This window comes from Oncorhynchus nerka, linkage group LG13, assembly GCF_034236695.1.
Source record: "Oncorhynchus nerka isolate Pitt River linkage group LG13, Oner_Uvic_2.0, whole genome shotgun sequence".
NCBI classification, from domain to species: domain Eukaryota; kingdom Metazoa; phylum Chordata; class Actinopteri; order Salmoniformes; family Salmonidae; genus Oncorhynchus; species Oncorhynchus nerka.
Genome location: NC_088408.1, coordinates 32,390,649 through 32,415,006, shown reverse-complemented (window position 1 = coordinate 32,415,006; position 24,358 = coordinate 32,390,649). Strand labels below are relative to the sequence as shown.

General features: G+C 46.3%; 1 protein-coding gene across 3 annotated transcripts; it reads left to right on the top strand.

Moving 5' to 3' along the window:
• Positions 1–29: 29 nt before the first annotated feature.
• On the top strand, positions 30–23,131 carry LOC115139379 (general transcription factor IIIC, polypeptide 2, beta). Of its 3 annotated transcripts, none has more exons than XM_029676678.2 (20): positions 30–163; positions 923–1,371; positions 1,679–1,792; positions 1,932–2,295; positions 2,629–2,944; positions 3,113–3,207; positions 3,344–3,421; positions 3,550–3,648; positions 3,760–3,987; positions 4,151–4,262; positions 4,466–4,583; positions 14,809–14,840; positions 15,048–15,177; positions 15,308–15,452; positions 16,958–17,119; positions 17,325–17,412; positions 17,621–17,749; positions 18,170–18,340; positions 19,849–19,956; positions 22,263–23,131. In XM_029676678.2, the coding sequence occupies exons 2-20, from the start codon at positions 939–941 to the stop codon at positions 22,476–22,478; spliced, it is 3,138 nt and encodes a 1,045-aa protein (XP_029532538.1). In that variant the 5' UTR covers positions 30–163; positions 923–938; the 3' UTR covers positions 22,479–23,131. The 3 variants fall into 3 exon arrangements, with proteins under 3 accessions (XP_029532538.1, XP_029532536.1, XP_064882406.1); XM_029676676.2 differs by having other exon boundaries at positions 16,856–17,119; XM_065026334.1 differs by lacking the exon at positions 30–163 and having other exon boundaries at positions 1,150–1,371; positions 2,018–2,295; positions 16,856–17,119.
• Positions 23,132–24,358: the final 1,227 nt, after the last annotated feature.

Genomic DNA, 24,358 nt, shown 5'->3' with positions numbered 1-24,358 from the left:
TCGAACAGAAGGGGGCAGCAGTCTACCGGCCAATATCGTCACAACAAATTAGGCGGTCTCCAGCTAGATCCACGCTCTACAGAATACCGATTGAGAATATTACAGATGAAATACGTTATTATTGCTGTTAGCGGCGATAAGGACTTTGAAGAAGGTTTAATCGGTAACTATAGTTTCTAATTTATGTCACCGTATATCTGTATTCCATCGTAACCTAACCATATTGGCACGGACATGGGGATTCGAACCGGGGGTTAGAGTAGAGGCGCGAGTCAGGCCAACTGGGAAACGAGGTCTACAAACCATGAGCCACGGGATAGTATAGACCCTTGGAAGAAATGTCCGATGTCTTTTGTGTTGTACGAGTCTGCGCGGTTAGCTCATTTTTACCACAGACGCTGTCTTAGTCGGTATTATGACAGACGTCTCAAGAAAATCTATGTACAGTAGGTAGCTACATAGCTAGCTATCGTGTAGCATATTGACATTAGCTAGCTAACTAGCTAACGCCGGACACTTCCTACATAAACTTGCTGTAGCAAGTGTGTAACTAGCAACTGTAGCTAGTTATGCCATAAAAGTCCAGTTCGCTAACGTTAGCTTTGTCATCACTATCAATTTGTCCGTTTTTTTACTACTTTTAGTCGATTATCGGTTTGAATCAATCAATCAGTCAATGCAAATCAGTCAGTGGCCCATTCTCCCACATTTGGGTAGGCTAGTTGGCTACTACATGTGCCCTCGAGTCATCTGCCAAATATGAGTGGTGTGATTAACTAGCCAATAGCCAGTTTAGCTAACTAGCAAGAAATTGTATCATGCAATATACACTGCAGTCATTCTGTGAAATTTGCAAATCAACTACGGTATCTACTGTCACATGTTTCAACTGATGAAGTCTCCCTCCCTCCCTCTCTCTCAGGTATACTGTAGGACGTATGCCTGTGACAGAGAGTTGCACAGTTAGGCTGTTGAAGCTGCCTCTCACCAAAAAGAGTTGCTCAGTAAACTTGTCTAGGCTTTCTGTGATAAAGAAGAGGTGCTCAGTAAGGCTGTCAAGGCTTCTTGTGACAGATAATTGGTGCTCCGTAAGGTTGTGTAGGCTACCTGTGACAAAGTGGTGCTCAGTAAAGTTATCTACTCTGCCTGTGACGCAAAAGCGTTGCTCAGTAAGGTTGTCTAGGCTGTTGATGGCAACCATTGCCCAGAAGTTGGGCAAACAGGGTAGCGAATCCATGGGCTTACCCCATGGAGAGGAGACAGATCAGCAGACTGATCCACACGAAAAACCTCAGGCAGAAGCGCAGACCAATCCACATGAAAAACCACAGGACACCAATGGGGAGGCTGTCGGTGTTTCATCTGAACAAGGTAAGCAGCAGAGAGAGAGTGACACTGTTTAATAAAGTGAAGTGTCCCAGGACTCCCTAAAAACGTGCCACTTCAATACAGCTATGAGCAGAAGTGACGTTTCACTAACCCTTTAACTAACCTTGACCTAATTCTCTTAACCTGCAACGATAATCCACCTAACCTGCTGTGCAAATTCTCCTAACCTACTACAAAAACAGTCACTTCCTGTCATATTTGTATCGAAGTGGTGTGTTTTTAGGGAATTTTGCATTCCATACTTCATGTAGTGGAGTACAGACCCCACCATGTTCCTATGTTTCCCCAGGCCAGGATGTGCCTCCAGAAGAGCTTCCTGTACCATCTTCCACCCCGGGAAATCGTCTACAGAGAAAAAGAGTCCCCAATCCGAAATATCGGAGAGAACCAGACACGACCAACCGTGAGTGTCTGAACTTAAATAAACTGGTTATTAATATTGTGTACTAGCAGTAGCCTAATATATGCCTAGATGATAGCGCAAACCAACTTGCCTCTTTTGTTGCTCTGATTTTATATTTTGGTAATTTCTTTCTGCATAGTAAAATGTCCTGACTCAACAAAAAAGCCAAGGAAAAAGATGGGCCTGAAAATATCCGTAGTCTCTAACACAGAAACTGACCAGCAGGAGCCTGACAAAAAGACCCCAAAACCCCCCAAAAAGACACCTGCCAAAAAGACACCACAGAAAAAGGCACCACAGAAAAAGCCAGTGGTCTCGAGCATAGACAGTGACAAGGGGCTTATCAAACAGACCCCTGCCAAGAAGACCTCTGCCAAGAAGATACAAAAGGAAACACCACAGGTCAACTCCACGCCCGCCCCTGCAGTCCCGGAACTGAGGGAGACCCCAGAGGAGCCTGAAACCACCCCTAGTGGCAGACCCAAGCGGAGGGCAGCAAAAGCGTATGTGACATCATCTAGTCCCCCATCATTTTGATTCTGTTACAGCAAGTAAGCAGTCTTTGATGGTAACGAGATGATCCTATACAGTATGCCTATTAGTGGGGATTTCAGTGAATGAGCAGTAGTATTATTCTTGTTTGGCCTGTGTTTTATACAGCTACCTTTGACTCCCTATGCTTTTTCACTATCTCATTCACGTTTGATTGTCATGATTATAAAACAATCAGAAATGGCCATCAAATCAAACTTTATCTCTTCACATCAAAGGCAATTTCAGTTTGGAAAAGGTCATGCTCAATTGACCCATTGTTGTATGTTTCTGTTCCATCTCAGTGCATTGCAGTACCTCCATACCCTGGCCAAGGAGGTATTCAACCAACCTGACAATGGTACTAAGAACGACTGGGAGTCTAGCCCAGTCCCCAGCCCCAGCTCAACCCAGCCCCAGAAACGAACCAGAGGCAAGGGCAAGAAGAGGAAGGCCCCTGATTTTGACAGTGACAACGCCGCAGAGGATGTTGACTTTGTTCCAGAAAATCAAGACACTGAGGAGGAAAGTGAGGCTGAAGATACTCAAGAAGACTTAGACTTGGAGAAGAGGCACACACCACTGAAAGACCTTAGATCCAGACGCATTTCCAGAGGTCTTGTGAGTGGCATTTTTTTATTTTTTACAGTAGATTGTGATAAATGGACTAGCAGACAGAGAGATATTGTGAGGGATTTTGCCCACTAGGCGACCACAGGCTGAGACCAATGACAAGCTAAATTAAGACTTTTGTGTTACCGTTGTCATGTTCTATTTTTTGTCACTCAGTCAAGTCAAGTTCGATACCATGGTAATTCCCCCAATGGACTGTCCAACAACATGATGGGACCCATCTGGATGTGCACCAAAACCACCAAGACCTTGTAAGTTGCTCACCTGTCTTCTATGTAGCAATAAAAAAATATATGTTTTATTGCTTACTGCCAGTAGGGGGTGCTCAATGCATTACATTATTCACTCCTGGGTCTTTGGTCCTGGCTCTTTCTGTGTGTTTGACAGCCGTGATGAACACTGTAACGAATGGGTCTTTGCTGAGTGGATGCCTTCAGAGAAGGATTGGCATTGCTTGTCGGACAGGTAGAAATATCATTACAAATTTGATTATTACATTATACTTGATCTCCCAGGGAAAAATATTACATGCATCTCACATACCGAGTAACCCAGGAATACATCAAACGTTTGCTATGCGTTTCCCCTCCCAGTGAGGCTGAGAAGTATCTACCGCAGGAGATGATGTCAACAGCCTTCACCTTCTCAAGAGAGGGCATCAGGGAGGAGACTCCTCTGCACAGAATGAAGAGGTAGACCCTTTGTAGCGCAATTAGCAATTAGCAACACCAAGGTCTTGATCAAGGCCTTGAGATATATATATATATATATATATAAGTATCTTACTGTTGTTTATTGTCCAGGTTTGAGTGCCTGCCACCCCACCCTGAGCGCTGGGACATGCTATTCTATACGGGCGGCCCAGTGTGGGCCATGGACTGGTGCCCCTCCCCCGATGGCGCCCCTGCCAGCCAGTACGCTGCCATCTACTGCCACAGGAACCTGGACGACCAACACAGGATGAACGAGTTGTACACCAAACCTGGACTCATCCAGATTTGGGACCTGGGACAACTCCAGTACAACACCAGGTAGGAACCATGGCAATGGCCAGCTAATGGGGATCAGTGTAATATCAGTCTTTCTCTATCTACCGCTACAATCGTCTTGATCTTTCTACCTTTCTCTGGGCTATTTCCCCCCAACATCTCTCTGCTCCATCCCTTCACTCTCACCCTCCTCATCTCTCCCCAGTCCCCAGTCCTCTCCACGGCTGGCCTATGGTATTGCCCAGGATAAAGGCTTTGTGTGGAACCTGAAGTGGTGTCCAGGAGGAGCCTGGGAGCTGCCCACCACTAACAGGAAGGTAGGAACAGCAGCACACAGAAATACACAAAGAACTGATGTGTTAAATCAACATCAGTAATGTCAGTAATGCACAATGGCTCCACATGACTGTAAAAGAGAACTGTATAAAACACACGCAACAAAATAGAAAAATGTACGACTCCCTCTGTCCCTCTCTCTTTGTCTCTCTCTTTCCCTCTGTCTCCTCTCTCTCTCTGGCAGGCCCCTCATATGCCCAGACTGGGTCTCCTGGCTGCCTCCACATCAGATGGTCACATCACTATCTACAGCCTGCCTCACCCCGACACACTAATGGCCCGCAGGAAACACACCGCTAAAGGTTAGCATGCTCGTTTAAAGTGGAACTGACAGCGTTTTAACTACTTTGCCGATATGAAACAAACAGACAATCATACTATAAGTTAAAAAAAATATCAAATTCCCAGTTTATTCTATTTGGCATCGATCAAATGTGTGGACAGGCAGGCAAGTTCCCATTCAGTTGTCAAAACGTGGGTTGGGACAAGCATGCATTGGCAGGCAAGCTGCAGAAGGACGAGCAGGATACTACTCCCCATCGTTTATCAGTGGAATTTGTACGACCAACTACAAGCTGAAAATGTTTGAGGGTTCATCTACTGTTCCCTTGTTAGATTTTAGCTCATCTCGCTCTGGCTAGCATTAGTTGTTGATCTTGTGCATAGGCAACTGAGGGAGAGAGCCTACCTTTTCATGGTTGTCTATGCCTGCGACGAACCATCAAACAAGCAAAGCGCCAATACAGGGCTAAGATTGAGTCATACTACACCGGCTCCGACGCCCGTCTTATGTGGCAGGGCTTGCAAACTATTACAGACTACAAAGGGAAGCACAGCACAAACTAAATCACTTCTATGCTCACTTCGAGGCAAGCAACACTGAGGCATGCATGAGAGCATCCGCTGTTCCGAATGACTTTGGGATCACGCTCTCTGTAGCCGACGTGAGTAAGACCTTGAAACAGGTCAACATACACAAGGCTGCAGGGCCAGACGGATTACCAGGACGTGTGCTCTGGGCATGTGCTGACCAACTGGCAGGTGTCTTCACTGACATTTTCAACATGTCCCTGATTTAGTATGTAATACCAACATTTTTCAAGCAGACCACCATAGTCCCTGTGCTTAAGAACACAATGGCAACCTGCCTAAATGACAACAGACCCGTAGCACTCACGTCCGTAGCCATGAAGTGCTTTGAAAGGCTGGTAATGGCTCACATCGACACCATTATCCCAGAAACCCTTAGACCCACTCCAATTTGCATACCGCCCAAACAGATCAACAGATGATGCAATCTCTATTGCACTCCACACTGCCATTTCCCACCTGGAAAAAAGGAACACTTATGTGAGAATGCTATTCATTGACTACAGCTCAGCGTACAACACCATAGTACCCTCAAAGCTCATCACTAAGCTAAGGATCCTGGGACTAAACACTCACGCTCTGCAACTGGATCCTGGACTTCCTGACAGGTCGCCCCCAGGTGGTGAGGGTAGGTAGCAACATACCTGCCACGCTGATCCTCAACACTGGAGCCCCCCAGGGGTGCGTGCTCAGTCCCCTCCTGTACACCCTGTTCACCCACGACTGCATGACCAGGCACGACTCCAACACCATCATTAAGTTTGCAGACGACACAACAGTGGTAGGCCTGATCACTGACAACGAAGAGACAGCCTATAGGCAGGAGGTCAGAGGCCTGGCCGGGTGGTGCCAGAATAACAACCTATCCCTTAACGTAACCAAGACTAAGGAGATGATTGTGGACTACAGGAAAAGGAGGACTGAGTACGCCCCCATTCTCATCGACGGGGCTGTAGTTGAGAGCTTCAAGTTCCTTGATGTCCACATCACCAACAAACTAGCATGGTCCAAACACACCAAGACAGTCGTGAAGAGGGCCTATTCCCCCTCAGGAAACTAAAAAGATTTGGCATGGGTCCTCAAATCCACAAAAGGTTTTACCTCTCCAACATCGAGAGCATCCTGACTGGTTGCGTCACTGCCTGGTACAGCAATTGCTTGGCCTCCGACCGCAAGGCACTACAGAGGGCAGTGCGTACGGCCCAGTACATCACTGGAGCTAAGCTGCCTGCCATCCAGGACCTCTACACCAGGCGGTGTCAGAGGAAGGCCCTAAAAATTGTCAAAGACCCCAGCCACCCCAGTCATAGACTGTTCTCTCTACTACCGCATGGCAAGCGGTACCGGGGTGCCAAGTCTAGGACAAAAAGGCTTCTCAACAGCTTTTATCCCCAAGCCATAAGACTCCTGAACAGGTAATCAAATGGCTACCCGGACTATTTGCATTGTGTGTGTCCCCCCCTTTACGGTACTGCTACTCTCTGTTCATCAAATATGCATAGTCACTTTAACCATATCTACATGTACATACTACCTCAATCAGCCTGACTAACCGGTGTCTGTATGTAGTCTTGCTACTTTTATAGCATCGCTACTGTATATAGCCTGTCTTTTTACTGTTGTTTTATTTCTTTACTTACCTATTGTTCACCTAATACCTTTTTTGCACTATTGGTTAGAGTCTGTAATTAAGCATTTCACTGTAAGGTCTATACCTGTTGTATTCGGCACATGTGACAAATAAACTTTGATTTGATCAATAGGACTGTAAAGTTCCCAAAACGCGGTATTTAAATATTTGCATTCAGGTTTATTTGTGCCTTTTGGAAAATGCTTTCTACCGATCTAAAGTCGCGCTGTTTGCTGCTGCCTGTAAACACACAGTGGGGCCTGTGTAAGCAGCTGAATTTGTCACTAGAATCGTTTACCAAAAAAGTCACTGGAAGAGTCTGAATACTCACAAAATATTTTTGGCAACACTGCCTTGTGGCAAATGGCTTATTGGCATAAAAGCCTACTGTAGCTCTGATTGGCTATGGTGCACCGGTCTGTGTAGAGTCCGGTCCTGGATAAGATATGTTTTTATTAGGTTTTTATATACTTCAGTGTCTACTAATTGTCCAAACGCATGTCTGCTTTCCCACTCTGGACGACTGTGTGATCAAGCTCTCCATAGCCGATGTGAGCATGACCTTTAAACAGGTCAACATTCACGAGGCCACGGGGCCAGACAGATTACCAGGACGTGTACTGAGCATGTGCAGACCAGCTGGCAAGTGTCTTCACTGACATTTTCAACCTCTCCTTGACTGAGTCTGTAATACCAAATGTTTTATGCAGACCACCATAGTCCCTGTGCCCAAGAAAGCGAAGTTAACCTGCCTAAATCTGTAGCCATGAAGTGTTTTGAAAGGCTGTTCATGACTCACATCAACACCATCATCCTGTAAACCCTAGACCCACTCAAATTCACATACCACCCCAACAGATCCACAGATGACGCAATCTTAATCGCACTCCACACTGCCCTTTCCCACCTGGACAAAAGGAACACCTATGTGAGAATGCTGTTCTTTGACTACAGTTCGGTGTTCAATACCAAAGTACCCACAAAGCTCATCACTACGCTAAGGACCCTGGGACTAAACACCTCCCTCTGCAACTGGATCCTGGACTTCCTGATGGGCCGCCCCCAGGTGGTAAGGGTAGGCACAACACATCTGCCATGCGTATTCTTGCCCCTTAGGGGTGCTTGTTTAGTCCTCTCCTGTACTCCCTATTCACTCATGACTGTGTGGCCAAGCACGACTCCAACACCATCATTAAGTTTGCAGACGACACAACAGTGGTAGGCCTGATCACCGACAACGATGAGACAGCCTATAGGGAGGAGGTCAGACACCTGGCAGTGTGGTGCCATGACAACAACCTCTCGTTCAATGTGAACAAGACAAAGGAGCTGATTGTGGACTACAGGAAAAGGAGGGCTGAACATGCCCCATTAACATCTACGGGCTGTAGTGGAGTGAGTTGAGAGTTTCAAGTTCTTTGATGTCCACATCACCAACAAACTATCATGGTCCAAACATACCAAGACAGTCATGAAGAGGGCACGCCAACACCTTTTCCTCCTCAGGAGACTGAAAAGATTTGGCACGGAGCGTGCAAAGCTGTCATCAAGGCAAAGGGTGGCTACTTTGAAGAATCTAAAATCTAAAATATATTTTGATTTGTTTAACACTAATGAAAAACCCTTGAATGAGTAGGTGTGTCCAAACTTTTGACTGGTACTGTATATACTAGGCGTTGTCAGAGGAAGGCCCAAAAATTTGTCAACGACTCCAGTCACCCAAGTCATAGACTGCTCTCTCTACTACCACGCGGCAAGCGGTACCGGAGCTCCAAGTCGAGGTCCAAAAGGCTCCTTAACAGCTTCTACCCCCAAGCCGTAAGACTCCTGAACATTTAACCAAATGGCTACCCAGACTATTTACATCGACGACCCCCCCTTTGTTTCCACACTGCTGCTACTCGCTGTTTATTATCTATCCATAGTCACTATATATATATATTGCTATAGATTTTTCACTAATGACTTACTCTGTCATTCCCAAACATTCTGTGAAAATGTGAAAATGATCGCTTGTCAAAAATATTTAAAAAGGCATAGAATAGACGATTTAATGTTGCTAAAACGCTGTCAGTTCCACATGAACACATGATAGGACCAAAGCAACTGACAATTAAGACATATATTAGTCATTTGTGATAGATATATTATAACAGTAATCCGTGTCGGAATCGAACCTACTCTGGTGTTGTGGTTGTATGTGCTGTTCCAGAAGGGAGCAGTATTGTCATTCAACAGCCTGAACTTGGTCCTGCAGAAAAGTCTTCATAAAATCCGTTTTCATGCTGCTCATTGAAGTGGCCATTTATTTTGTTGCCAAGTCACATAAGTACATATTCACTTCATTTTTTATATTTTTTATGTAAGGGCACATAAACATCATGTTATTATTAAATCATATGCCTTAGGATATTTACCATAAAAATCTATTGACATCTTCCGTAATAGGTGTGTGTGTGTGTGGATATGTTTTTGTGTCTGTGCGCATGTTTTAATTTTCCTTGTATGGCCCTACACATTTCTGTCCCCCTCTTCCTGCCTCTCCAAATCTCCCTTGGGATCACATGATCTTTGACCAAGTTAATAGTCCCTCTGCTGGGGCTGGGCTCCCCCCCCCACACACACACACACACACCGCATTATTCTCCCATTGTTCTGCTGATGCATGGACTGTCCACACCACGACCACTGCATCCTCAGACAACTAACACTGTGTGTCCTTTTGCTTCCGTATGTTTGTGTGAGCGTGTGCTCATCCTTCATCTCTGCAGTAGGTCGAGAGAGAGAGAGAGAGAGAGATGGAGGGAGGTGATAAAAGGAATGGAGGGGATGGTAGGGTGTATAGGGGTAGACAGAGGGTGAGAGAAAAAAGAGAGAGTTGCTTGCCTGAAGTCATCCTTCACGGATTCACCTCTCTTACAGTCTGGCAGTTAGTGCTCCCATTTCCCCCTCTGTCACATTTTACTGGAGTGTACAAATCTGTCTACAAGGTAATGCACTCCAACGTGCCATCGACATAGCAGTATCAAACTGCATTACAGTGCGTTTATCACAGTGACCTATATATGAATGGACAAAGCCATGGATCACGTGACACCATTCATTGTGAAGACTCCATAGTGAATTAAAGCCAAATTAAATCCAGGCAGTTTGAACTCCAGGAAGTGACGTGGCAGGCTAGCTCAGGGATGCCCCCTCATTGAGTAACTTGAGTTGAAGGTCGACTGGGGTACTGCAGGCTGCCATTTGAACTGTACGATGATTGTCTTCTAAAAGTGTGTTTTATTTACACGAAGATTAAGCATAAAAATTGCACTTTTCCCGTTTGCTTAAATGTGGGGGGCACACCATAGTCCTTCTGTGTAAACAGTGGTAGATTTCGTTGTAGGAAGTCTCGCTTGAAGTGCATGTTATAATAGCAGCCAGCTGTCTAATTTAGCAGCAATATGTTGCGGTTCAGACAAAAGTTGTATTCTGACGTTCCTAGAAGTTACACATGTGCTTTTATTTGTAGGAAAGCCGGCTATATGGTTATTTTCCGTCGCCAACCACCAGAACAATGCCCAACCAATACACAGACTCCCAATGTTGTGTCCTAAAGCTAGGGGATCCTGTTTTCTTAAAAAAAAAAATCTTTCTTTTGTTGAATTTGACCCCCCAATTTCGTGGTATCCAATTGTTTTTAGTAGCTACTATCTTGTCTCAATGCTTACAACTCCCGTATGGGCTCGGGAGAGATGAAGGTTGAAAGTCATGCGTCCTCTGATACACAACCCAACCAAGTCGCACTGCTTCTTAACACAGCGTGCATCCAACCCGGAAGCCAGCCGCACCAATGTGTCGGAGGAAACACCGTGCACCTGGCAACCTTGGTTAGCGCGCACTGCGCCCGGCCGGCCACAGGAGTCACTGGTGCGCAATGAGACAAGGATATCCCTACCGGCCAACCCCTCCTTAACCCAGATGACGCTAGGCCAATTGTGCGTCGCCCCATAGACCTCCCGGTCACGGCCGGTTACGACAGAGCCTGGGCGCGAACCCAGAGTCTCTGGTGGCACAGCTGGCGCAAGCGCCCTTAACCACTGCACCACCCGGGAGGACAGGGATCCTGTTTTCTGATAACAATACCTGCAGTACTGCGGTCTGCCATGACCTTCCGTGGCTTCAATGAGAGAGGCAGTCTTTCTCTAGTTTATCATGAGGCGCATACTTTTAATGAGACATCGATATCCACTCCCATCATAATGGATTCACAGGGTTTTAAAGATGAAAGGACTTCACCCACAACATTCTAATTCTGAAGACTTTTACACCTCAGTGACTGGAGCTGTAGACGTTTTTAGTAGTGTGTAGCAACAGTGAGCGCTTGGCAGTTACAACAGATACCGATAGATCAGCTGTATAATATGGTTACAATGTATAACTAAGCAATAATATACCACAGCTAACGCAAGGCGGAGCGCCTGGATACAGCCCTTAGCTGTGGTATATTGGCCATAAGAGGCGGCAGGTAGCCTAGTGGTTAGAGCATTGGGCCAGTAACCAGCAGGTAGCCTAGTGGTTAGAGCATTGGGCCAGTAACCAGCAGGTAGCCTAGTGGTTAGAGCATTGGGCCAGTAACCAGCAGGTAGCCTAGTGGTTAGAGCATTGGGCCAGTAACCAGCAGGTAGCCTAGTGGTTAGAGCATTGGGCCAGTAACCAGCAGGTAGCCTAGTGGTTAGAGCATTGGGCCAGTAACCAGCAGGTAGCCTAGTGGTTAGAGCATTGGGCCAGTAACCAGCAGGTAGCCTAGTGGTTAGAGCATTGGGCCAGTAACCAGCAGGTAGCCTAGTGGTTAGAGCATTGGGTCAGTAACCAGCAGGTAGCCTAGTGGTTAGCGCATTGGGCCGGTAACCAAAAGGGTGCTGGATCGAATCCCCGAGTTGACAAGGTAAAAATCTGTCGTTCTGCCCCTGAACAAGGCAGGTAACCCACTGTTCCCTCGTAGGCCGTCATTGTAAATAAGAATTTGTTCTTAACTGACTTATATATAAGCCGATAAGGTGCCTTATTTGTATTCTAAATGGTTTAACAATGTAATTAGACCAGTAACTTTTTGCTATTATAAACTATTATAAACTGGTTACCAATGTAATTAGAGCAGTTAAAATACATGTTTTCTCATACCCGTGGTATACAGTCTAATATATCATGGCTGTCAGCCAATCAGCATTCAGGGCTCGAGCCACCCAGTTTATTATATACCATAGACTGTAAGGAGTGACTTGACGTAGCATTGGAGAGGTAAATGTCTGAGTGTTTTGCTGTATCTCTTACAGATGACACTGCACTGTCCTGTTAAGATTAAGCTCACAACATTGGTCAAATGCACATGCATACAGATACAAGTTGTTTTGGAGAGGTGCGGGAGGCTGCCATGCTGGGCGCTGTCATGATTTGATAGCAGCAACCCTCAGGTTGACAGCTCATTCCCCAACAGAGTTTTCCCATGTGACCCGGGATTCGAACTGGCTACCCTCCAGTTGCTGACTCGCTTCTCTAACCACTTGGCTACCTGCCATACAGTCTCCTCCCCTATGAGGCTCAACAGCCTTGGGGGTGATGTGATAAAGACTATGGTCATTAGGTTGATGATGTTTATCTGGCCCATCCATCATTTACACTAGAAAATACCTGCTGCATCCCTCATAGTTGTGCCAATTTGAAGTTAACTTGAATGTATATATATATATATATATGACACAGGGTAGCCAGCCGGGCAGGGCAGGGCTCACTCCAGGAGATAAGAGCAGCACTGCAGAGAGGGTCTGATTCATGGACCTGTATAGCGTCAGGACCTTGCATTTTTAGCCTTGTTCTTTCTATAGCACCGGTCTTAATTTATCACTCTGCCTCAAAGGTTTTATATTTATAGAGTCACAGCTTGTAAGTGTCTGTCGGTCCTATACAGGCAGTTCAGAAAGCTGTAGTCATTCACTATAAGGTCAGAATGCTCCCTTCAGTATATCAGGTTGGGGCCAAATTTTACGGTGCTCCTTTTGAGCAGTTTGTGGATGCAGCATAGTTTTTTTTTTTTTTTTTTTTCAGTGCCCAAAATCACTGACTGTTCTTTTCCTCTTTTAGTGCCCTTTCTATCAGTTAATTGTTGTCATGCCCCATTGTACACAGTTCCACAGCAGCCTCTCCCCATCCCCCAGGTTTCCGAGCTGGGGGATGAAAGGTTACAGTTTATGGTCAGTGCCCTGAGAAGTTACATTTCGGTTTTTGGACTGTTGAGGGGGAACGCTGGGCCCTGGCTAGTCGTCCTTCATGTCCTGCCAAGAGCTAGTCTGGGAGAGCTGGGTCACTACACTGAACTATGAAACCCTCAGAGTCACAGCAGGACGGGACAGCCACACCTGTGACGAGTGACATTTAGGGCACCTTGTGCTGCCTTTCTGGAGGGCCAGGTGTGAGGCTAGGAGAGGGAATGTAGTGAGTTGTCTACATTTAGCCATGGAGCTAGAGAGATGGGGGGGGGCTTTTAACAGACTGATAGAAAACGCACCACATCGGCTGGATGAAATGCAAATTAGATCATCAAATACCCATTCTGTAATGCCGTCGCTGTAATTTAGCATTAATGTGAGCCAGCCTAGTCTCTGTTCAGAAGTGACAGGGTTAAGGGATCAGATGCTTGTGCGTGTGCTCACTATCTGCGAGACTGTTTGGGGCAGATAATTACAAATAGCTTTTGGTGTGCGTGAGAGTGCCTGTAAAAAACCTGCCGGGTAAAACAAAAAGGGCCTATCTCCTCCTTGCTCAATGAAGATAATTTACTAGCTCGTTCCATCAGACAAGGATCTATAATTGAAATGACAAAGAAGATGCATCGCTACGCAGTTGTTAGTGTTGGAAGCCATGAATTTCAGCCTAGTACCCGACACCTTTCTCCCCCAAACCTGTCACTCACACAGGCCTCAATCAGCCTATGGGGAAGGGAGGCTGCTGTGTTTGGGTGGAGGGGGTCGAAGATGGGGTGGGGGGCAGTGAGGCGTGATGCTGTATCGACCCCCATCGACCTGTAGGGGGTGGAAGAGGTGGGGTAGAGAGGGATGAGACCACAGGAGAGGTAGCTGGACCTGAAATCCTCCACATACTAACACTACTCTGTCAGACACCCAACCTTTGCCGTATGCCTCCTGTTAGATATAAAGTGTCGTGAACATTCCAGTATTGTACATATTCCAACGCCATGTTGTTATTACAGCCTTTTGTAATAAATAAATAAATCTTCAGCCACAAATGCCTCGGTATCAGGCTAGTTTACGTGGCTGAGCTAATAGACCGACAGACGCAGGATCCTAACAGTAGCCAGATCTCTGGACACATCCAGGGGAGGAGACTGGTTCTCTGGGTCTGGGCCAGCAGAGTGGCCAGTCAGATCTGGTGTAATGCCAGGAGAAGAAGGTTCAGACTCTTGAGTGTCTGCTTCTATTGAAAAACAGTAGTCAGATGGACAGACAGTGCCATGTCCAGTCAGTGATTGAATGGCCCCGGGACACATCCATCTGGGGCGGAAGGGTAGCCTAGTGGTTAGAGCATTGAACTAGTAACCGAAAGGTTGCAAGTTCATATTCCCGAGCTGACAAATCTGTCGTTCTGCCACTGAACACCCACTGTTCCTAGGCTGTCATTGAAAATAAGAATTTGTTCTTAACTGACTTGCCTAGTTAAATAAAGGTAAAATAAATCTCGCAGAGCAGATAGACATGGCCTGGGATTCTGACGGCTAGACGGTTTTTAACACCAGACTGTCTTTGGAGAGGGACTGTGATTGCTCAGCTCCTTGTCTCTGTCTCTCTCTGTCTGTGTTGTCTGACTGCACTGATCGCAGGGTGAATGAGATTGTTGATTTAAGTGTGTGTTCACACTCCACAGCCCAGCCCAGTTTGTTAAATTACAATCCGTAATAAATCTGTGTTCATGTATGAGTTCCCATTAATAATCCTAGAGTTTATAAATAATATTCATGTGTTTCCCAATAGGTGGAGCCTGCCCAACACTGATGATCTGCCAGGTAGGCTAATATCTGATCTCACCTCTTCGTAGAGAAGACTATGCGGGTGGCGTTTTAATTTAGCCCAAGTGTCATCTTCAACTCTCAGCAATTATGAGAAAGAGAAAACACTGTCCACACACAAAATGTTTTATTTGAAATCTTTTGAGATGCTTGTCCTGCTGGTGTGTACAAATCTAATTGTCATTCGTCCGTGTGTGTGTGTAGGTACAGGGTGTGATCACTCTGAAGCGGGGCTCCTTCAAGACCAACCACGATGAAAAGAATAACCAGGTTCTCTCCATGGACTGGCTGCCTGTCAAACCTCACAATATCCTGGCTGCTGGCTTCTATGACGGTATGACGACAACACATCATAGTCCATGTGGTGTGACTGTCACCGTTGCCGTCACCGTTGCCCTTGTTCTTGAGCCTACAGACTCTACCCCATAGACTCGTATCCATGTCCTGCTGTCTTCCCCCTGCAGGTACAGTGGCCCTGTGGAACCTGTCCAGTAAGTCTATTCTGCAGCGGGTGCGTGCTCCAGACCGCTCCTTCACCCTCTACCCCTACCACTGCTTCATCGCCCACGACAACGCCACCCGCGCCCTCAGTTTCTGCCACGCATCCAGGTAAGCAGCCGATCAGAGCTGAGGATTCAAGGGCCCGTCTCCAACCACTAGGTTCTGAAAGCCTGCCCAGCATCACGACCAACTGCACTAAAGCTGTAGGAAAAAACACCATGCAGTATGACTTCAATCCGTAGTATGAGACTGCATCAAGCTCAGAGACCAGAGCCACCATTACCATTCTGAGCATGTAGGATGTAATAAGCAGTGACCTTTTGGCAGTGACCTCCGCGCTGCGGCATGCAGTCTGCTGGAAGGTAAGCAGCAAAGTTGGTTTTCCTAGCTGGCTGGGTCAGGGAGGGAGAGAGGAAGGGAGAGCAGGAACAGTGGGTGGTGGATGAAGCCAAGTAGAAAGCTCACGTCGCATCTCGCTACCTCTCCGGATTTCTAATAAACACTCTCTCTGTAAGTCGCTCTGGATAAGAGCGTCTGCTAAATGACTTAAATGTAAATGTCTAAAACACATTCCCATTATTGGAGGATGGAGGGGGAGCGGAGAGGTACACAGATGGTGGATCTGCGGGCAGAGAGGAGGGGAAGGAAGATGTTACGCTCTGTGATGTCGCGACTCGTGTAAACATATCGACGTGTGAGGGTGGAGGTAGGGAGGGGAGATGGGCACACAGCTGTCAATCCTGCCCCACTCCAGATGCTCTGTCGGGTACAGACTCTAGAGGGTACGTCCTTTTGGCCAGGGGCCTACCATCCTGGTCATATAGTCTCATGAAGGCAGTGGCAGCACACAAACTGAGCTCCAGAAATCCGCCATACAAGACAGCCTCTGGAAGTTTCACACCTATCATGGACGAAAGGGATGGGATCTACCCCTGGTCTGGTCCCAAACAATACCACTCAGTTTACTGGCTAGTGCGCAGTGCCTGCCCCTCCCTCTCATTAGCACCGCCCTGTAGTAAGGTGTAGAAGAAGCGTAGCCTCCCAGGCCATGCATCTCCTGTGTAACAGAGCAGAGAAATCAAATTGGCTAGCTAGTAGAGTATGAAGGCAAGGTATTCCTCCTCTTATTTCACTCCTCAGTCGGCTGCATACTGAACAACCACCAGCGGCTTCTAAACCAGGTTTATTAGAAAGCTGTAAAGATCTGCAGCAGTATCATGAGTCACGGGTTAGAGTGCAACCGTAGCAGCGGGTTATTCTCCAGTCTATGGGCTGGCGTTATGGAGACACTCTGGGGGGCCCCGCTGGGTTGTTTGGTAGGGGACAGACTGCAGGCATCCATCTTATCTGGCTGGCTGGGTTTTAATGAGGGATAATGAAGAGCTACTGTACAGGACACTGGGCTGGCTGACTGGAGCTGTCCCCTCCCACGTTTCTTCCACCTCCATTTCCCTCTCTTTTGTGGTGAGACTGTCTGCCATCTTCTCTCTGCCTTTTCTACTCTCCATCAGCTCCGCTGTCTTCCCTGTCCTCCCTCCTGCTGTTCTTTCCTCTCCTTATCCCCTCATCTCGTCTCCTCTCTCCTCCCTCTCCTCTGCCCTTCCTCCTCCTAGAGACCTCATGGTGACGGCGGGTGATGACAGGCTGGTGAAGATGTGGGACCTGAGGAGGACCTGGGAGCCCTGCCAGTCCTTCAAGCGCTTCCTCTCCACCGAGGCGGCCTGGCCCCTGCACTGGGCTGGGGTCTTCATCTCTCAGGAGAGCACCTACGCCACGTGAGTCCCTCTCTCCTCTCCTCCTTCCAATTCAATCGACATCTTACCTCTCCATTGTCGTCTCCTACCCCCCCACCCCTCATTCCCCTCCGTGTGTCTTGTGTAATCGATACCTTGTGCTTGTGAAGGGTGTTCTATTGTATCGCGCTTTGTTCTTGGTCTGTTTTGTCAGGGGACCTGTTTAATTTTTTGTGTCCTCCTTCAGGTTTGGCCAACATGGACTCAATTACTTTGACTCAGGGTATCTGGGCTTCAAGCCACTCTTTCTGGTGCCACGGAAAGGGACCATGTGGGTAGGTGGGGAAACTGGGACAGAAACACGACCAATTCCACTGTAGTCCCTACCACTATTCACTTCTGTAGACTGCTGATACCTCTCAAATCCTTCCATATCTGTTTTAGTGTAGAGGGACGAGGGGTTGAGCTGATTTTGGGCTGCACACCATTTCTTGGTCCAACCCCCTTCCTCGTGTTGATTGGTCCATCTTGGTATTTCTGCAGAGCCTGTCGATCTCTGATTGGCTGAACACAGCTGTGACGGCGGACTCGGTGGGAGACGTGATCATGGTCCTAATACCCAACCTGTTCAACAACCCCTGCTACCTCAAACGATCCATCGATCGCAGATTCGTAAGTACCCTGTCCAGACCGGCCTCGCACCACACACAGATATCTCCAAAATTAGCAATTCTAAAGTCGCCATTACCAACCGGGTGGTTCTAGCCCTGAATGCTGATTGGCTGAAAGCCGTTTTATATCAGACAGTATACCACAGGTATGACCAAACATATATTTTTACTGTTCTAATTATGTTGGTAACCAGTTTATAATAGCAATAAGGCACCTCGGGGGTCTAAGGGCTGTATCAGGCATTCCGCGTTGTGTCGTGCCGTAGTATATTGGTCATACACCGTAAACCCCCGAGGTGCCTTATTACTTAATTATACACATATTTCATGACATTGACTTACACATTAAAGAATGCAGTATGAATGTTAATCGAAATGGGTCCATCTTTTCTCTTCAATCACATTTGTTCTATTCTTTCAGCCGGTGTTCAGAACCGAAATGGTCCAATTGAAAGAAGAAGTTGAGGAGAATGAGGGAGGAGTTGGAGAGGAAGGAAGTGGTTCCACCAGTAACGGAACATCCCATCATACACCTCAGACCTACAGAGAGACAGCCCAGAAGTACTACCTCCACTACCACGACATGGACATGGTGGGTTAGGGTTAATACAGAGGAAGGAGATGTCTACGCACAAACACATTCGGCTGTTTGAGTGTGTGTTAAGTTATGGGATACTGGTTGTGCTCTCTCTAAGCACAAGACTGACTGAGCTCTGCATTGTAGGGGATTGTGTGTTTGTGTGTCAGGACCAGACTGCAGTCCATGAGCAGCTGATGACATAAACCTGCCCGGTGTGTTTATGCACAGAGCACATGTGGTCTGCTAGACCCAATAGATTTATTAGATGAGTTGTATCTGACACACCTAGGGGAACCGAAGGGCCAGGGCGCATCTGCAAAACGCCATCCCTGCTCACACGCTGGTGCCGTCAGTTTCCACAACAACCCAGAAGTGCACCCAGCCGTGGCCTTAGCGACGGCCGACTCCTGGGTTAGGACTTGATTAAGTGTTGCACCCTTCATTAATTTATACCGCACCCTCCTTCCCCCTCTCCCTCGCCACCGCTCCTCTCTAGGACTCCTCCATCTGTTCCCCTGCCTTCCGCTCCACCGGCCCTGTCACTGCCCTGCACACACACCACCCCGAGTCGCCGTGGCCTAAGCACGTCCATTTCCCACAACCCATCGCGCCACTGCCCACTTACCTTTGACGTATGTCACCTGACTAGGGCCTTTTGTTAGGGAGGGAAGGGCGGGGGATGTCATGGCCAGGGCAGTGGAGTTTATTCTTGCTGCTTGACATAACGCTCCACTTACTCAACCCCTGAGAGAAGCGCTCTCTTGGCCTCAATCTGTCTCCCCGGCTGTCCAGTGTGGGAAACAACATGCTAGGGTTGACTCTTTGAGGGTTCAGAGGGCTGTGGCATTTTACCATGGGCCACTGCTACAGCATAGGTCAGTAGAGATAGATGAGGAGCATTTGGTATTTTATTAGGATCCCCATTGGCTGTTGCAAAAGCAGCATCTGCTCTTCCTGGGTTCCACACAAAACATGAAACATAATACAGAATGACATAATACAGAACATCAGTAGACAAGGACAGAACTACATACATTTTTTTAAAGGCACACTTAGCCTACATATCAATGCATACACACAAACTATCTAGGCCCAATAGGGGAGAGGTGTTGTGCCGTGAGGTGTTACTTTATCTGTTTTTTGAAACCAGGTTTGCTGGTCATTTGAGCCATATGAGTTGGGAGTTCCATGCAATAAGGGCTCTATATAATACTGTACGCTTTCTTGATTTTGTTCTGGATTTGGGGACTGTGAAAAGACCCCTGGTGGCATGTCTGGTGGGGTAAGTGTGTGTGTCAGAGCTGTGTGTAAGTGACTATGCAAACAATTTGGGATTTTCAACACATTAATGTTTCGTATAAAAAGAACATAAAAAGAACATCAACACAGAGATAGAAGAAATGGTCCCAAAAAAAATGTTTTCTAAATTTTCTTAATTTGTGATACAGCTCTGTATTTGGGTGTGTCCGTTTTGTGGTGTTTTAGCTTGTAATCAGACGATTGAACTCTTTCTCTTCCAGAGAACGTTTAAGAATGCCCAGAGCCGAGCTCCGTGGAAGCACATGCAGGTTGCAGAGGCCAAAGGGGGACCGTGTCTGGACCTAATGCCTTTGGCTTCACTAACTAAGGTATGTCTAAGAGTAAAAAAACATGATTCTCTGACTGCATTCCACCTTCAACAGCTCTTCCGTAGTTAATGTTTTTACTTGCTGGAGCAGCCAAGCTGAAAGCTGTGTGAATGTGATCTCTTCTGACGGAAGTTATCATCAGCCCCCCCCCAGTCTGCATTAGGCCCAGCTGGGATAGAGGGAGAGACTCTGATGGCCAGGCAGCGATAAAGACAGAAAGTAATGAGCTGTAAAATGAGGAATGTGTCACCCCGGGTTTGATTGGAGGGATGCGAGGAGAAGAGTGCCATAGGGATGATCTGTCGTTTCACTATGGAGTGATGGAAACGGGTGGGATTCTCCCAGGTGATACGGAGGAGAACCGGAGGCCACTATTCATCATGGCAAAGTCACTTCTTAAACCAGCCTGTTGTACCACTGAGCCTTTAGTCTTATTTGAAATGCATTTTCTTGTGCCTTTCTCGTATGTTCAGTAAAGTAAAAGTTTTAGGCAACTATTTGAACTTAGAACTATTGCAGAACTCATTGGTTATTCACAGAAATCGCTTTTCGAGGGCCACAGCGACTCGTTGACAAACATTTCCAATTGAGGCACTATGCTATAACAGTGATAGCAGCCCATGGATTGGTCATGGAGCCAGGCAGTGACTCTAGATTAGTGCTAATAGAAATATCAGTAGTGTTGTTATCTAGTCTAATGATGCTGGCCAGGCAGAATTAAGCTGTGGATTGAGCAGATCTCCTGATTGGGAATTGATCAGCTGGGTATAGAGTTGCATTGGAGCTCAACGTTGGTGTCAGAGTGCATTAGCCCTGTCTTAACATTAGCCCTCTCTTAACAGGGCTCCTGAATAGCGCTGCGGTCTAAGGCGCTGCATCTCGGTGCCAGAGGTGTCATTACAGATCCTGGTTCGATCCCGGGCGTCGTCCGGGTTAGGGGAGGGTTTGGCCAGGGGAGGGTTTGGCCAGGGTAGGCCGTCATTGTAAAATAAGAATTTGTTCTTCACTGACTTGCTTAGTTAAGTAAGTAATGGCAGGCATGGCTTCAGAGAGCAGAGCTGTGGATTTGGTCGAGTTAAAGTAGCTGTCCAGTGTCTCTGATTTCTATGAAATATAACCTATAATTTAATTACTCTATGAGTTAAATAGTTTTCCATCCCCAAAATTGTGATTAATAGGTATGTTAAAAAGCGTACTCTCTGTGTTGGAATGGTGTGGGCGTATACTGGTCATAAAGAAATATTCATGAGTATACCGCTGATTGGCCAGCTCATTCTCCTCAGCAGGATGATATCCTAATTTTGAGGTGTTTTTGAATTTGTTAAGTGTTCTCCAATTTATGGGCTACAAAAACAGCATAGGATGAGTCCACAACATAATATGGGTATGAGTTAACACAATATGACAATTTTCACTGGACAGATTTTCACTGGACAGTTGTTTTAACATGAGTTAACACAATATGACAATTTTCACTGGTTGACAGGCTTTCCACTGTCTCAAGTACAAGCACTGTTTTATTGGTTGACAGGCTCAATCTCCACTTACTCAATCTCCTCCACTGTCTCAAATCTCCACTGTACAAGCACTGTTATTTATTGGTTGACAGGCTCAATCTCCACTGTCTCAAGTACAAGCACTGTTATTTATTGGTTGACAGGCTCAATCTCCACTGTCTCAAGTACAAGCACGGTTATTTATTGGTTGACAGGCTCAATCTCCACTGTCTCAAGTACAAGCACTGTTATTTATTGGTTGACAGGCTCAATCTCCACTGTCTCAAGTACAAGCACGGTTATTTATTGGTTGACAGGCTCAATCTCCACTGTCTCAAGTACAAGCACTGTTATTTATTGGTTGACAGGCTCAATCTCCACTGTCTCAAGTACAAGCACTGTTATTTATTGGTTGACAGGCTCAATCTCCACTGTCTCAAGTACAAGCACGGTTATTTATTGGTTGACAAGCTCAATCTCCACTGTCTCAAGTACAAGCACGGTTATTTATTGGTTGACAGGCTCACCTTCTTCCCTCATCCTTGCCGATTCCCTTTAAACATGTCATGTATGTTTTATTGGGAGAGTGATATTTCTAGTTTTGGATGTGTGACTGTTGAGTTGAGGACATGAACATAAAACATAAACATGTTCATTTGTATCCAGTTAGTTGCACATGCAGGAATCAAACCTACATGTCTGGTGTCTCAAACACCATGCTTCAAACATCTGAGCCATCTGTAAATAATCCTAAACCATCATCTGTGTTCTCTGACTGTTCCCACCCTGTTCTCCTTCTCTTCTTTGTAGGTCCGTTTCAACCCCAACCTGTGTGCCCAGAGCTGGGTGTTGTCTGGGGGCCAGGCGGGCCTGGTAAGAGCCCACTGCCTCAGGGCCATGAACAGCTCTCACATAAACAAGATGGTACAGGAGAGCCAGGCCCAGTTCAGCACCATGTTCCCCCAGGACACGACAGACAGCCAGGGGGATGCCAGTGCCGTCAGACACACCACAGAAAAGCTGTAGGTGTAGGTTCCTGGAGGTCTGCTCCCTGTAGCGCTCCCTCAGTGTACTGCAGTGTACACCACTCCCAACTTCCTAAAGACTCCAATTAGGGCTTCGTTCTAACTTTGGATCCACCCATTAGAACATCCATGTCAAAATGAGATTTTCATGGAAGTTTGAGTTACAGGAGTGGATCTCATGGTAGGATCCAGCTCCCAAGGAATGTGATTGGCTGCTTTGTTTGGACAGTAAGCCCACTGTGTTTTTATCTTCTGCAAGACCACAATGTTTTTATATTTAACTTATTTCAAGACGGAAAAAATCCATGCTATTTTGCTAGAACTTGTAAATGTTTCACTATTATTTTGATATAAACATTTTTGTTGTTGTTGGTGTGAATACATTGTGAACTGAGGACTGACTTGAAGGGTTCTTATAGAACCCAGACTTGGCGTCATTGCAAAGCTATAGCACTTTAGGGTTTTTCTGTTCATTCATTCTGATTATATTCTGCCTTTCTTGCCGCTGTTCCTTTTCTATCACACACTTTCAGGTCCATGACTTCTGTATATCAGGTATAAACCATGTTTTAGATGTATTTGTCTCTGAGCCAATGAGTCTCTAAGTATTTTGTCTGTCAATGTCTGTTTATTAAAATTATAATTTCAGTCTTTCCTAAATCTCATATTCCCCGTTTTTTCCCCCCAAGTCTCAAGGCCTCCTGTAGTTAGTAAATGTACTGAACGTCTGTTAAGCGTGGACTTGGTTACTGTGATAAAAGCCTGATGTGTGTAACTAATCGTGGGTTATCGCTGCGGTGATCCATCCCTGTGTGATAGAGGCTCCATTCTATGTGACTTATACCTTATTTAAGAGCTGATGATGGTGGAAAATAGTCCAGAGAGGATGGGACCCGGTGGTAAGAAAGCAGCAGCAGTAAAAGACTATTAGCAGTACTGCCTTATCGACTGCAGCATAGCAGCGGTGAAGCATTGATCTGTTCTCAGCGGATAGAATGGAGACACAATGTTCTTTAGTTTACCATACTAGTGTTGTGAAAATGTTGATGAATTTGACCACTTTTAAAGTGGACCTGCATCAATGATTTCAAAGTCACTACATGAATTACAATTGAAAAACCCATTTCATAAAGCTACAAACTGAACTATATTTAGTAACTTTCTTTGGAGAGATGGTGATTGGGTATAAATTGGCATTTGGTGGTCTAAATTCTGTCTTTAATTGCCATTTCCTGAAAGTCACTTCCCACACGCCAACTCATTTTTTCAGCTTCAGAATCATCTGCATTCACCACATTTTGTATGGTTATACTTAGATACACTCACCAGTCAGTTTTTTAGGTACATCCATCTAGTACCGGCTCGAACTCCCCTTTGCCTCCAAAACAGCCTGAATCCTCCGGGGCATGGATTCTACAAGGTGAGAGAAAAGTTTGTTTTGCTCGATTGGTATCAAGGGACCTAACGTGTGCCAGACAAAACATTCCCCACAACATTATACCACCGCCACCAGCCTGTACCAGGCAGGATGGTTCCATGGACTCATGCTGCTTACGCCAAATCCTGGGATTTGTCGGACCAGGCAGTGTTTTTCCAGTCCTCAATTTTTCAGTGTTGGTGATCGCATGCCCACTGTAGCCACTTCTTGTTTTCATCTGATTGTGGAATGTGATTCCGTGTGGTCATCTGCTGCAATAGCCCATCTGTGACGAGGATTGACGAGTTGTGCGTTCTGAAATGCCATTCTGCACACCCCTGTTGTACTGCGTCGTTATTTGTCTGTTTGTGGCCCGCCTGTTAGCTTGCATGAGTCTTGCCATTCTCCGTTTTCGCCCACAGGACTGCCACTGATACAATGTTTTTTGTTTGTTGCACCATTCT

Bases quoted from the DNA above. Each gene is read 5' to 3' on its own strand.
- LOC115139379 (XM_029676676.2), top strand. From the start codon at position 939: ATGCCTGTGACAGAGAGTTGCACAGTTAGGCTGTTGAAGCTGCCTCTC. The intron at 1,793-1,931 runs GTGAGTGTCTGA...CTTTCTGCATAG, and splicing joins AGAACCAGACACGACCAACC to TAAAATGTCCTGACTCAACA. The intron at 4,584-14,808 runs GTTAGCATGCTC...GTTTCCCAATAG, and splicing joins CAGGAAACACACCGCTAAAG to GTGGAGCCTGCCCAACACTG.